Below are 12,837 nucleotides of genomic sequence, written 5' to 3'. Positions count from 1 at the left end.
TAGTGATTATTTTCCTGCAAAAGTAAAAATAGTTTCTGTACTTATTTTATATTTAAATATACAGGTTATTGCTCGGTTTCAGTTCAAGTCAGGAGGAGATGCCTTATTTTGGATAAAACATTGTTTTGCAGGACTTACAAATCTGCTGTGAAAATTTACCAGGAGTGCAAAATAAATTTCACCTGCCTTTTCCTTTCTGAATGTTTTAGTTAAAGCATTATTGTGCCACTAGACACAATAATGCTAGTATGGTTACATTGAATAATTTTTTATTTGCAATTGAATTGCAGTTAGCTCATCAGGAGGAACATGATATTAGTAATCTAGAAAAGAATGATAATGAACCTAGAAAAGGCTCTGTAGATGAGTCAGCCTGCAGGGTACATTTGTTTCTGGAAGAAATAATATTTGAGGTTTGTACACCCAACCATTACTGAGGCAGTACTTTCATTAAATAGAAAAGAAAGAAAAGATATATGTTTTCACGAAGTAAAATCTCTTTGCTGTTATCAGTCTGATGCTTTTCACACACATCCTCACTATTATTTCCCTGCTCTGCTTCTCCTACTTCCTTATGCAAATCCTTGCTAAGAATATATCTCTGTCATAGAAAGCCCTTCCCCTTTTTGTAGAAAAAGGGATAATTTCAGGGTGTATTGTAGACTGTCCTCTTTGCTGATAGATGTGTTGACTGAAGCCACAGCCTCTTGCAAAATGTCCTCTATGATCCTGAAAAAATTTGAGTCTTCACTCTGTTTCATGTTCTTGTTCATGTTGCATTTAAATGCAATTTGCAGGCTCTTTGGCACAGACAGTATTGGTATTGATATTGGTTAAGACAGTTTTTCAAAAGTGTGCGTTTGCATGAGTTGGATCTATTTCCCAACGAAAGGAGCTTAGAAAAGGGTAGTTTTTAGGAAAGTGGCACTTGCTTCCCAAGAGTGAAGAAGAGGCCCAAAATTCAAAGCTAAGAAAATTGGAACAAGATGACGGAAAAACACTTCCAGTGGCAGCCATGGGAGTCCTCCCATGAGACGCACTCTGGCTTATGTGCCCATTGTGACTGAGTGGATATGTTGAGATGAATTTGTAAGACTGGCCGAAGGATAATCTTGAGTAGCTGTAATTTGGGTTTGTTTTGTTTCCACATGCAAAGTAGGGGGGCTTTTCCAGCCACTTGAGAAGAGCAGAAAATCCCTCCATCAGCATTTGCTGAAGGGCATGATCAGAACACAAGATTTATGGAGCACTGGAAATAGCTTTCCACCAGTCAGCACTCCTAGTCCCACACCCCTCCAGGAGCCAACAGCAACATGTTTTTTCCAAGTGATCTCAGTGGCTGCTGGGTGGCAGGAGCAGGAGTTTCTGTGCCCTGACTGCTGCCATTACTGGTGCTGTTCACTTATCACCCGATTTTTCTAACCAGTTTTCAACTTAATTTCCTCTGTGTGGCAGTCCAGAAACTTAGCGAAACTTGGAAAGCAGAGGAGCTCATGGTAGGAGGGAACCAAATATGCAGTTGGGTTAGTTTGGCATTTTTTACTGCTTTTCCAAATAATATGTGGAGGAAGGCATTGGAGATAATTCTATGTCCTGTTGTCCAGCAAGGAGAATGAAGTGGTGGAGCCCTCTGGGCTTCTGAACTCAGTCCTAAAGGTTGTCTGAATTGGATGCAATTGCTCTACATAAACTTTTACTCAGTATTTCTTTGTCGGGCAGTATAAACCCAGTGCTGTAATACAAACCACCTGCCTTTGTTATGAAATTTAAAAAGTTACTCTGTTTGCATATATATGATAGCACTGGCATAATGCCCATGATAGGGAGGGGGTAGTTCTAATATACAAATGAAATACCCTAGCTGTCAGTAGTAAGGATGTTCCTCTGAGGTTTGCTTTCTTTGGGAGGTTTTTTGGTTGGCTTGTTTTGGTATTTAATTCTGAAAAACAATCTGAAAATGTTTTTATTTAAAATAAACTTATTTTGAGACTTCATCCAAATAGCTCATCTAATACTTCTCATTCCTGTTTGAAGGCTGGCTGCAGATGCAGGGTATGCCTGAATAGGACCACAATTTGTGAGGTCTAAATACTTCAAGAAGCAGGACAATTCAAAGGTGCAGGTTCTGACACAATTTCTTAACCACACAGATACAATTCCACCACTGAGTCACTGACTTAATAACACGTGGGTAAAGTCTGCTGTCCTACTTTCAACCCTTGTGTCAGTTGGAGTTGCAGAGTCCTGAGAAGGAAAAGGAATTTTGTTGTGTTCCACATGATGTAAGCATTGTCCTAAGCAACAACCATCACTGTATTCCAGCAGCAGGGAATGAAAGAAGTGGAAAAGACAACTAAAAAATGTCAAAGGAGGAGGAAAATCTAAATGTTCTCATTGCATGAATGAGCATATTTCTTCTGATTTTATAAAATCAATGTATTTTTCACTTAAGAATTTTTTTGCTGGGCGTTGAAGAAGAGAGAATAAGAGTGATGCAAAAGGTCTTTGTCTTTGGAGTAAAAATCGTATATGTAATTATTTTGAAAGTGGAAATCCAGGTCTTAAGCAATGGGAGATTAGAAGGATGTGAGCATGTACTGAGTAGGCTGGCTGTGACCTAAGTTACGGAAAAAACAGGCAGTCACATTGTTCGTTGCTTGGAATTTGAGTCTCATTTTCATGTGGAGTTCAGATTCTGTCTATGACAGTAATCTTGCCTGGAAATAACAAATGTTTTGACCACATTCACTGTGGTAGACCAAGGATAAAAGGGTTTTTTCCTGTAGCTACAAGACGGGTGAGGTAGAAGCAGAGGAATGGAGAGAGGGGCATAGGCAAAGGAGATAGTTTACTGTTGCCTTGATGCTTACAGCAGCCTTTCCTTTTGCTGAACAGGAGATATAATTTAATAATAATTGGTAACAGACTGTTGGTGTGCTTGATCTCAGACTCTTCAGAGTTGAATTTCTACATCAGATGTGTATGTTTATGTGCTTTTTTCCCACTATAACGTTTGCATTTATAAGCCCAGCATGCTTTTATGTGCACATATAAATAAGCTGTGTTGAAACACATATGCAGACGCTATATGGGTAAAAATTATAAGCAGACTCTATCTGGAGACAGCCAGCAGAGACAGTGGTAAAGAGAAGTGTTTTAATTGCTTGCTATGGTGATAAAATTTCTGCTGATTCCAGAGATACTGTTGGGATAGGACAAGGGGTGACAGTTTCAAACTGAAAGAGGGTAGGTTTAGATTAGCTATAAGGAGGAAATTCTTTACTGTGAGGATGGTGAGGCACTGGAATAGGTTGCCCAGAGAAGCTGTGGATGCCCCATTCCTGGCTGTGTTCAAGGTCTTGTAGGATGAAGCTCTGAGCAACCTGATTTAGTGAAAGGTCTCCCTGCCACTGGTGATAGGGTTGGAATGAGGTGATCTTTAAGGTCTCTTCCAGCCCAACCCATTCTATGTTCTGTCATAATCTAGCCATTTTTGTTGATAGGTGTTTCAGTAGGCTGTCAGAGGGAATGTGGATGGGGCTGTATATGAGATGGGAGACAGTTGTGTTGCTGCATTTTGGCAAAAGTGTCCATTTGGATGTGAACATGTGCCAAAGCCAAGCTTACCTTCCTGAAGCCATGAGGCTTGTCCCTGCAGTACCCCTCTGATGTTGGCTGTACCTTAGGCTGGGACCTGGTCTTCCTTCCTCTCCCTCTGAGGTGCAGGATCACCCTTAGACTGTGTCTTCACACATGCAGCCATCCTCACCAGAGCACCCTGCTGGGGAAGGAAGGAGCAAGAATTGAGAGCAGGCAAGGTGGCACAAGCATTGTTTCTGTCACCAGCCAGAAGGAAGCCTTCTCCTGAGAGCTGGCAGCACCACAGCAAAGCAAAGCTCAGCACACATCTCCAGTGAAATTGTTGAAAAGGCAGATGGTGACATCTTTTCTGCTATCTGCATCTTGGTGCAAGCTGTGAATGGCACTGGTGCTCCAGCATGCTGAGCAGGCAATAGTGAAAATGCAGACAAAGGGGAAGCATTTAGTTTCAGTATAAGTAGTGTATCTATGTTTTAAATTAAGCCTTATTTTTTAAAACCTTTGTTTTTGAAATTAAGTGAGTTCACATGCTGTGTTAAACATTTCCCTACCTTACATGCACTATGATATAGGAGCTGCTCTCCCCAGCATGGGGACAGTGGCAGCACAAATGTGTATGTTGTGAGAAAAGCCTTCAGGCACCATGGCAATGTGGTCTCCCAGACAGGGCTGTTGAAGCTGTCACACTGCTTTGCTGCTGGTGGCCTTTTCCTCATCTAACTGGTCTCCGGGTCATTTTCCTATCATCACTTTGTTGGTTTTCTGTAAAGCTAGAGACCATCCTGTTTTGTATCCATCTCCTGTTAGACAGGGTAAGGAGGGGCAGGCTGAAGAGCATTGAGATTACACAATTAGGCATCCCAACCAAGCCTCTTATTCACAGTGACAGCTTTGACATCAGACGAGAGACACAGCCAGTGCCACCTTTGAGAAAGGATTAGACATGGCTTCTTAGTCTCTTGGCTTTTCTGACTTCTTTTGGAAATTTTTTTTTCTACCAACACAGCTGTCCTTGATCACAGATGGGGCCCACATAGGGAGAAGAGTGTCTGGTTTGTAATTGGGAGCTCTCTGCTCTAAGCCTGAAGTGGGGGGGGGGGGGGGGGGGGGGGGAAAGAGCTTTTGTGTTTTCCAAACAAGTCCTCAGCATTTGCTGCATTGCCAAGAGTGAATCCTGTCCTGAACTGCTATCCTTTGGTTGCTATGCCTTTTTGATCACAGCAAGGTTGCCTGCTGCTCTGCCTGGGCTTTCTGAAGCAGCGTGTTTTGTGATTCCTGGCTTCTGTTTCGTCATGTAGAAAAGAGCCTCTGTGCTGGCTATGGGAGAGATACATGTTTTATTTGCAGGTGGGAGTACAGTCATGTTCACAGCCTGTGGAAGCTGATGAGGTTGCTCTTGAGCAAGGATGTGGTACCATATAAACTTTTTAACATCATGTTATCTAGAACTACGTGACCGCTAAAACAGGAGCATGTGGTTGGAGCAGAGGACAAAGGTCAGGAAGAAAATACATGCCCCTAAGTCACATCTATAAATGTGAGAAGGCTCAAGCAGGCACCTGCTGTGGCTTGAAGCTTGCACAGCTGTGGAAGCATGCTGCCTGGCCCATGGGCACACTAGCACAGGTACAGGTTCAAAGGCTGCTGCCAGCTGCCCCACACTCTGCCACTGACCAAGCAACAGAATTTGCCTTTCAAACCTCGATTGTGCCACACCTTTCTCTTCTGCTACTAAATATAGGCAGTTGCTGCATGAGCTCTACCCACAGCTCTTCATCAGCGCTGTTAAGGAAGGAGAGATGGGACTTACATGTCCTTCTCCATTGTTTCCAGCACCCTTCATAGTGTGCAATTGCTAAATCTCTGCAGAAATACAAATCAGAAGAAGAAAAATTAATTACAGAAGTAGAACATTGCTACCAAGATTACCAAAGTCTAATGTCTGATATTCTGCTAAAATTATCTTTTAAGTGACTTTTTAGTGACCTGCTCATAGTCCAGGTTTTAAATTATTTTAGACCTCTACATAGTACTCCTCAAAATTACAATTAGCTCCTGACAAAGTTTTGATCTGCCAGCTCATTACTGCCTTAGGATTTCCTGTGTGACCATGCTTTTTTTTTCTTTTTTGCTGTGGTGTCAGTGGGCTGAGATACTCATGCTGTGCTGCACAGCAGGAAAGGAGGTTGTCCAAGGTGGTGGGAATAGCATGTACAATCTACCTATACAACCTGGAGCTGCTTGTACAATCAGAGATGTCAAATGCAGAGCATGGTGGAGCTCTGTAAGCTCAATCTGCCTCAGGTCCAGCTACTGAACTGTGGTTCATTCCAGTACTCAAAGTAAAATACAGCTTGAGTAAGGCTACCAAAAGCCTTTTTTAAAATTAGAAATGTTATCATCATTTTGGCCATAGCTCTGGAAAATTAAGGGTTTTATACCAAAACAGAGCATTGCACTGTGAGAAACAGCATTAAGTGAACCCTGATGCCATGAGGATCTCAGGAAGAAAAATTTCCTTAAAAAATTGCTGCTGCTGTGGTGCTGTATCTGGCCTTTAGATTCTTTGGGCTCTGCAATACTGTCAGAGCACATGCTACAAGACCTGAGAGAAAACTTAGGCCATGAAAAGTCCAGTTTTTAGTCTAAAACAAAACTAATTTAAGCTGATAGATGGCTTCTTTACTCAGTCTCCTGACAAACCCTTGGCAAACAGAATAATCACAATTACAGAATCCTTGTAAAAATTATGAATCCATTCTGTATACATCCAGTAGGTTTTTGGCTCTTTGAGTACTCTCTTTCAGACTGCCAATCTGATAGTCTGTCAACACAGGTGTAACACAAAAAGCTGTTTCATTGCTCCTGGTGAGCTGCCTCAGCATCCCTCACTTGCACAAGTTTCAATGAAATCAAATTCACCTTCTAAAGTCTGTGTTTCCTGTGGCATAAAAGATAGGAGTGCCCACTTGAAATAGAGACTATATAGAATGAAAAGCCACTAGTGTATTAAAGAATAACTATTTCAGCTAAGATGGGGGGGGAAGTCATTAAATGCACTTTAAAATTGGCAATTATTAAACTGCAATTCTTCCATGCTAAACAACTGTAAAACCTGTTTTTTAGTTCAAATATTGTCTGGCAACATTTGTTACTTACTTAGGCAGGCAAATGATCTAATATTTTAGTCCAATTTATCTGTAGATAGGAAGAGACTGGTGAGAAATGCTTTCAGATGGAACAGAGCAGCATTCAGGTGCTCTGGAGTGCTTCCTTATTGTTAATTAAAATTAATCTGTTGTAGCATGGCTTGGTTATTTGAAAAAAAAAATTCTATTTTTTCCTTTGTGAATTAGACTGGAGTCTGACCTCTGAGACTCTCTAAAAAGAGTCAAGTTGTTCAAATAATTGTATCAATAGAGTCTGAACCTGTATTTGGTAGAGATCACAGATGCCCCATACGTTTAATAAAGGTTCCACTTTGTTGGACAATAGCTCTTACTCTATTTCAAATGGTCTCATTTTCTAAGATCTTTTAAGTATGTTGCTTTTGATTAGTGATTTAGATCTCTTGTCTTATGGCGCCTTTTAAATTGGATCCAGCTATTAGCAAAATGTCCTAATTTCCCCTGAAGCTAGCCTCCCATTCTGCAGACCAAAAGTTTAGTAAAGTCTAATTTTTTCTCCCTTTAATAAAGGCATGGTTTAAATTACTTGTTTTCCAGATCTTATGGATAGACCTCAGAAGTAATTTTTTTATTATGTTTTTTGCTTGTATACAACTCTGAGAATTGAACTCAGTTATCCTTAAGGGTTCCTTCCAACTCAGCTGTGATTCTGTGAGATTCTGTGTTTCCTGTGAGGAAAGGCCAAAGAATTGAGTTAGTTCAGCCCGGTGAAGAGACGGAGTGACCTAATTGCAGCCATCCTGTACCTGAAGGGAGCCTGTAAAAAGGATGGAGAGGGGTTATTTGCAAGAGCATATAGTGACAGGACTAGGGGGAATGGCTTTAAACTGAGAGTAGCCTTAGATTAGATAATAGAGACTTCTTTACTCTCAAAGTGGATAGACACTGGAACAGGTTTCCCATAGAAATTTCCCCTTCTGTGGAAGTTGCCCCATCCAAGACCAACATTGCATGGGGCTTTGAGCTACCTGATCTAGTGGAAGATATCCCTGCCATGGCAGGAGGGTTGAAACTACATCGTTCTTAAAGTCCTTTTCAACACATTCCATTGTAGGATTCTGTGACTGTGTGGGCCAGGAGAGAATAAAATGGATTAGGCAAAAGAATTTATCACCTGGGTCAGAAGCGGTTAGTATCTCTTTAATTTAAGACATTTTCAAAATACCTTATTTTAAAATATTTTTTCCCCGGGTATATATGTCACTGGGAGCTTTTCTTTTGAAAGTCAAGCCATGTATTTGGTACCTTACATGGCTTTAGTCTGTCAGCTTCAAATAATGTCTCCCAAAAGGTCTTGCCCCAGGTTGTTAAAGGGACTGCCTCAGAGCTGGATTATTAGAACATTTTATGTATTTTTTTCCCCCCTCAAATAATCTCATGCAGCAGCTTGCATTGTCTGAAAACAGAGCAAGCAAAATTTTGGTATCTTCCATTGAGCTGTCCAAATGCAAGTATTTTTGAGTTACAAATAATATTGTGCAATACTGTGTATTTTTCTTAAATTAAAAGATATTATGAGGCTTCCAGAATTATTTGTATAAGCTGCTGCTCCTGTATTTGGGACTCTCCTGTCTGGCAGTAGCATCCCTTCACGATGTTTCGTGTAGGTACGTGCCAGTACTTAGATTTCAATGTTGTTGGTACTTACAAAAATTAAGTTTTGTACCTAAGATGTTGAGTCTCTCTGTCTTCATGTTACTGGACTATGCCTCAGAAATGCACTACTAATATGAGTATTGCATTGCAAAACACACAGTTACAAACTTCATTTAGCTTAAAAACCTGGCAGTGGAGAGGCCCCCACCATCTTCAAAAGCAGGGTGGGATGACAAAACAATTTCCAAGCAATGAGGGTCCATCCACAAGAAATCTGAGGTGTCAGCAGGCCTCCATCACTCCTCTGCCCTACTTTTCCCCATCCTTGGGAGTGCCAGCCATCAGTCCTGGACTTGGGAGGACAGCTCTCACCCTGGTATTGCAGGCTGTGAAAATGAATTTCAATTCCAATATCAGCATGTGGGTCCTTGCAGCTGCCAAACCAGTAAGAGTGTGTGTGTGTGGGTGGGTGAGCAGTTAAAGGTGTTGCTTCAGATCCAGCAAAGTCCTCTGTGCTTTCTGCCAGCAATAACAGGATGGATTGCTGTAAATTACTTTTCAGGTTTAGTTTATATTGTTTATGGTATAATCAGCCAAAATGACATATGCTGTGAATCTCTGAACTGTGGAAGAGCACAGAGAAACGTGCAGAGAGAAAACTGCAAGAGGATTAATGAATTCTTATTTTTGCCACTGAGTATTTGCTCCTGGGAGGAAAAGAAAACCAAGAAGAGCATGCACAGGATGTGGTATGGTTAGCCCAGTCCGACCACAAGCAACTTGGTTTTCAAAATTTCCTTTTGAAACTGTTTTGTTGAAAGTGTCTGTTCACATATGACTCATTCATTAGGCTGTGAAGCTGTGGGGCCCATTTTGCTCTTGCCACTCTAAGCATTGGATGAGACACTGGGAACAGTTTGGTTTTTTTTTGCACCCTACTCTTATGTGACTAAAATTCTTATGTTTGTGGAATCGGCCTTAGGGCGATGGAGTATCATAGAAAAATTCCTTCTTTATAGTTCATGTGTCTGAGAAGCTGCTCTAGCTGCAGTTTGGGCAGCACGGCTGTCTACACACCATATGGCGCAGGGGGCAGGAATGTAACCAATATATTTCAGTCCACATTGTGCAAGGCCCCCCTGCCCCTCTGGCACTTGGAGCCAGCCTTGGTTTCTGTGCTCGGCTTTCTGGGGTCTTGCACAAGTCAGAGAGCAGGGCTGACTGAGCTGATGGTTTCACAGGCCCTTCAGCAGCCATTGTTTCTCCTGCAGTTTGCTTTGCCACGGGAATATTTGGGGCAGACAAATGTGGAGGCAAATGTGTAATCCGAGGATAAGAGGCATGCTGCTCCAGCCCCAGCTGGCAAAGTGCCAGCGTTTCAGGTCTGGGAATGTGCTGGGGTTTATACTCACTCACCCTGGGAAAGAAAGGGAAAAAAGCAAAAGAGAGAAAGAAAAGTGTGTGCTGTCTCAGATCTCACTCAACAAATAAATATTTTTCTTTTTAACTATTTGAATAAATGTTAGTTGCCAAGGACAGAAACCATATGGAGGAAGGAACAGTTAAGGGAATAGGCACAGCTTAGTTCTGTGTTTTCCAAAGGCATGGGAATTCAGATGCTCAGGCCCTGATGCAATGTCAGTCATAGGTGATGTTAATATGTCAGGAAGTAAGACCACTTGACGCCTTCACAGAGAGAACTTCTGTTCTGTTCTTGATACAGCTACAATGGTTGCACCAAGAAAAGTATTTTAGGGACAAACTGGCTTCAGTGCTCTTTCAGCCAGGACCCTACTTGTTATAAAGAGTACTCAGAAGTGTAGGCCCTTAAGTCTTGTGACTCCACCTTTACATCAATAAATGCTATAATAACTGCAGGGGAAATAACAGCTCCACCAGGAGGTATGAAGACAGTCCCATCCCTGCTGTTGAAATATTCTCATGGAAGGCACAGTTTGAGGTCATGAGCAGCCACAGAAGCTGCACTTGATTGCCTACCTCCTGAGTAAGTGCTGTAACTGCTGGATCATGAGATGCAGAAGAGCAGTAATCACAGGAGGGGACAACAGACCCTTTCTCCTCCTCATGTTTCTCTTCATTGCTATCAGAATACATTAGAAATTCTGTTTGGATTTTTTGTTATATATGGAAGTATCTGCAGAGTAAAGTGTATCTACAGTCTTTTAAATGTGTTTATATTGTTTGCTTAACTCATCTTACAGATAGGAGAGGTGTATGATTGAGTCTGGGTAGTTTTACCCAGGCAAGGAGCTGCTTGGTGCTGAGAAACACCCTGTAACAAAGCTGGATTGCCTGGGAAGATTTCCTGGAGAAACATTTAGTGTATCCTGAGAGAAGCGGCAGCTGGGTAGGGTTTTGAAGGTCTGCATTATGGTCATCTACAGCAAAGTGAGTTGAATCTTGGAAAGCCATTTCTTTTGTGAATTTATCTCTGGTTCCACTTGCAGGAATCTTAGCAGCTGCTATTTTGTCAGCAAAAAGCTGTAAGAGACAGCAGTTATTCCCTATCATGCACAGCAGTGTAGCTAATTAGTATCTTAAATGTAGTGAGTGCAAAATACACCCAGCCCCAAAACCTCACAGTTTTTTATTTTCATGAGGTGTCTTCAAACTATTTTGTATAAGGTGTCAGCTGAAAAGAGGTATTAAGTGCACAGGACCTGTGGGCATTTATCACTTGTTATTATGCTAATAGGATTGACATCTAATCTAATGTAATTCTGTGATTTTTTTTCCAGTGCTAAAAAGTTGGCAGGGATTAGGATAAAAAGGCAATAAGGCAAAACCTTATTTCCAAAAGCAACAGTACCTTTTTCTCCATACTCCCTTGCTGTCTTCGGTTCTCAATGTCATCATTACATCTGTCATTCTGTGAAAGGTTCATATTCAGCTACTTGATATAAGCACAATTTGGACTCAGTTTCAAAAACTACTAGAACTGCTAACATTTTGCTCTTACTATGAAAGATGATTTTCATTAGGTGCCCTGTCTTTTGAAAGATGGCAAGAGAAAAGGCTGAAACAGAAGCATTGGGAGTTATTCCACTTAACTGTTTTCCTGCACTGTTATCAGTGCTGCATTGCTAATGGAATATAAAATGTTAGGCTGATCACTGCCTGCAATCAGGAAAGCTTTACTGGAGTGTAAGATGACACTTAGGCCTCAAGAGTGGCTAAGAGCAAAGACAAAAATGTAAAGACAACACATGTGTAATTCATGTTCATACTACTAAAGTAAAAACATTTTTTCAGTTGTAATTTGCTTGAAATTACAGTGTGTCAATAACTGTTTTTATCAATGTGTATTGGTAGAACAGCATGACAGCTTGTTAAATGCAGATGATTTTTAAATGCTAAAAAATGTGCTTAAAATCTCTTAGTAGCAAAACTGGTTCATTTAAGTGAAAGCTCCCTGTTTCATGGGTTGATATCTAACTTTTATCCTTTTGGCATGTATTTAGTATTGGTACAGAAATACATTTAAGCCTTTTTATCACATGTATGATACACTTAAATAGGGTATATTATCAGTTATATTTTGTGGCTTTTCCAGACCTTTGCAGTGGTAATCTGTTTCCTGCCACCTCCCATGACCCCCTTTTGACAATACGAAAGAAATAACCTCTAGCCTAACTTAAAAGGAAGAAAGCCAAGACTGGAAACAGTACAGTGAGGATGCTGCAGATGTGTGCCTGGATCTGGGTTAGTTTCTAGCACAGAATCAGGAGTTTGTCTTTGAGCATCCTGGGTTTCCAAAGCCCAGGCTGAGGGGCACAGAGCTCTGTCTCCTCTGTCCGGCTGACTGACTTGTCAGGCTGTAACCTGCCAAAAGACACAAACCCAACAAAGATGAAAAAGCCAAACTGGTACAAATACATTATCAACACTCAGACAAAATACAGGGGTTTGTTTGTTTGTTTGTTCATTTGTTTTTAACCTAGTTTTATTTTTCTTCCCAAAGGTTCGTCATCGGTGGTGTGAACTTGTCATTAAACATAAATATGAGCCTGGGTATGGAGACATTGAGAGATTCCTTAGAGATGATCAGGTAAGTTACATTTAACTGACATTTTGAAAACAATCAACTTTTCAACACCCTTATGCTGGAAAAAAAAAAAAAAGTATATTTTTTTGCTGCAGTTTGTCAGAAACTTGGCTGTGTATTCATCTTTTTGTTCTGTGGTCCTCTAAACATTGCAGTTTATGGAAGCCACTTAGGGTAGGGGTATTCAACCCCACCTAAACCTAAAGACTACCAATCCTCTGTCAAGTGGTGAAATAGGATAGAATTCCTCCTCTTCTTGCATCACTCATACCTCATGCAAGCCAGGGGTATGAGTGATGCTAGGAAGATACTTCTCAGCAGTTTCCTTTTGGAGGATAAGGAGGGTAAGTGTGGCTGTGAATGCCAGTGCAGGTATGAGGTAGGTGC

General features: G+C 41.1%; 1 protein-coding gene across 9 annotated transcripts in view; it reads left to right on the top strand.

The window, feature by feature from the left end:
* The window catches only part of AOPEP (aminopeptidase O (putative)), a 183,768-nt gene that overhangs the window by 164,846 nt on the left and 6,085 nt on the right, over positions 1-12,837 (top strand). For all 9 annotated transcript variants that reach the window (XM_059873543.1, XM_059873542.1, XM_059873539.1 and 6 more), the window contains one exon: positions 12,367-12,453. In XM_059873543.1, the coding sequence (XP_059729526.1) occupies positions 12,367-12,453 (87 nt within the window). The remainder of the gene's footprint in view (positions 1-12,366; positions 12,454-12,837) is intronic.

The sequence above is a fragment of the Haemorhous mexicanus genome, chromosome Z (assembly GCF_027477595.1).
Source record: "Haemorhous mexicanus isolate bHaeMex1 chromosome Z, bHaeMex1.pri, whole genome shotgun sequence".
NCBI classification, from domain to species: Eukaryota; Metazoa; Chordata; class Aves; order Passeriformes; family Fringillidae; genus Haemorhous; species Haemorhous mexicanus.
The sequence above is the reverse complement of the archived record's forward strand: the minus strand, read 5'-3'. Positions and strand labels throughout refer to the sequence as shown.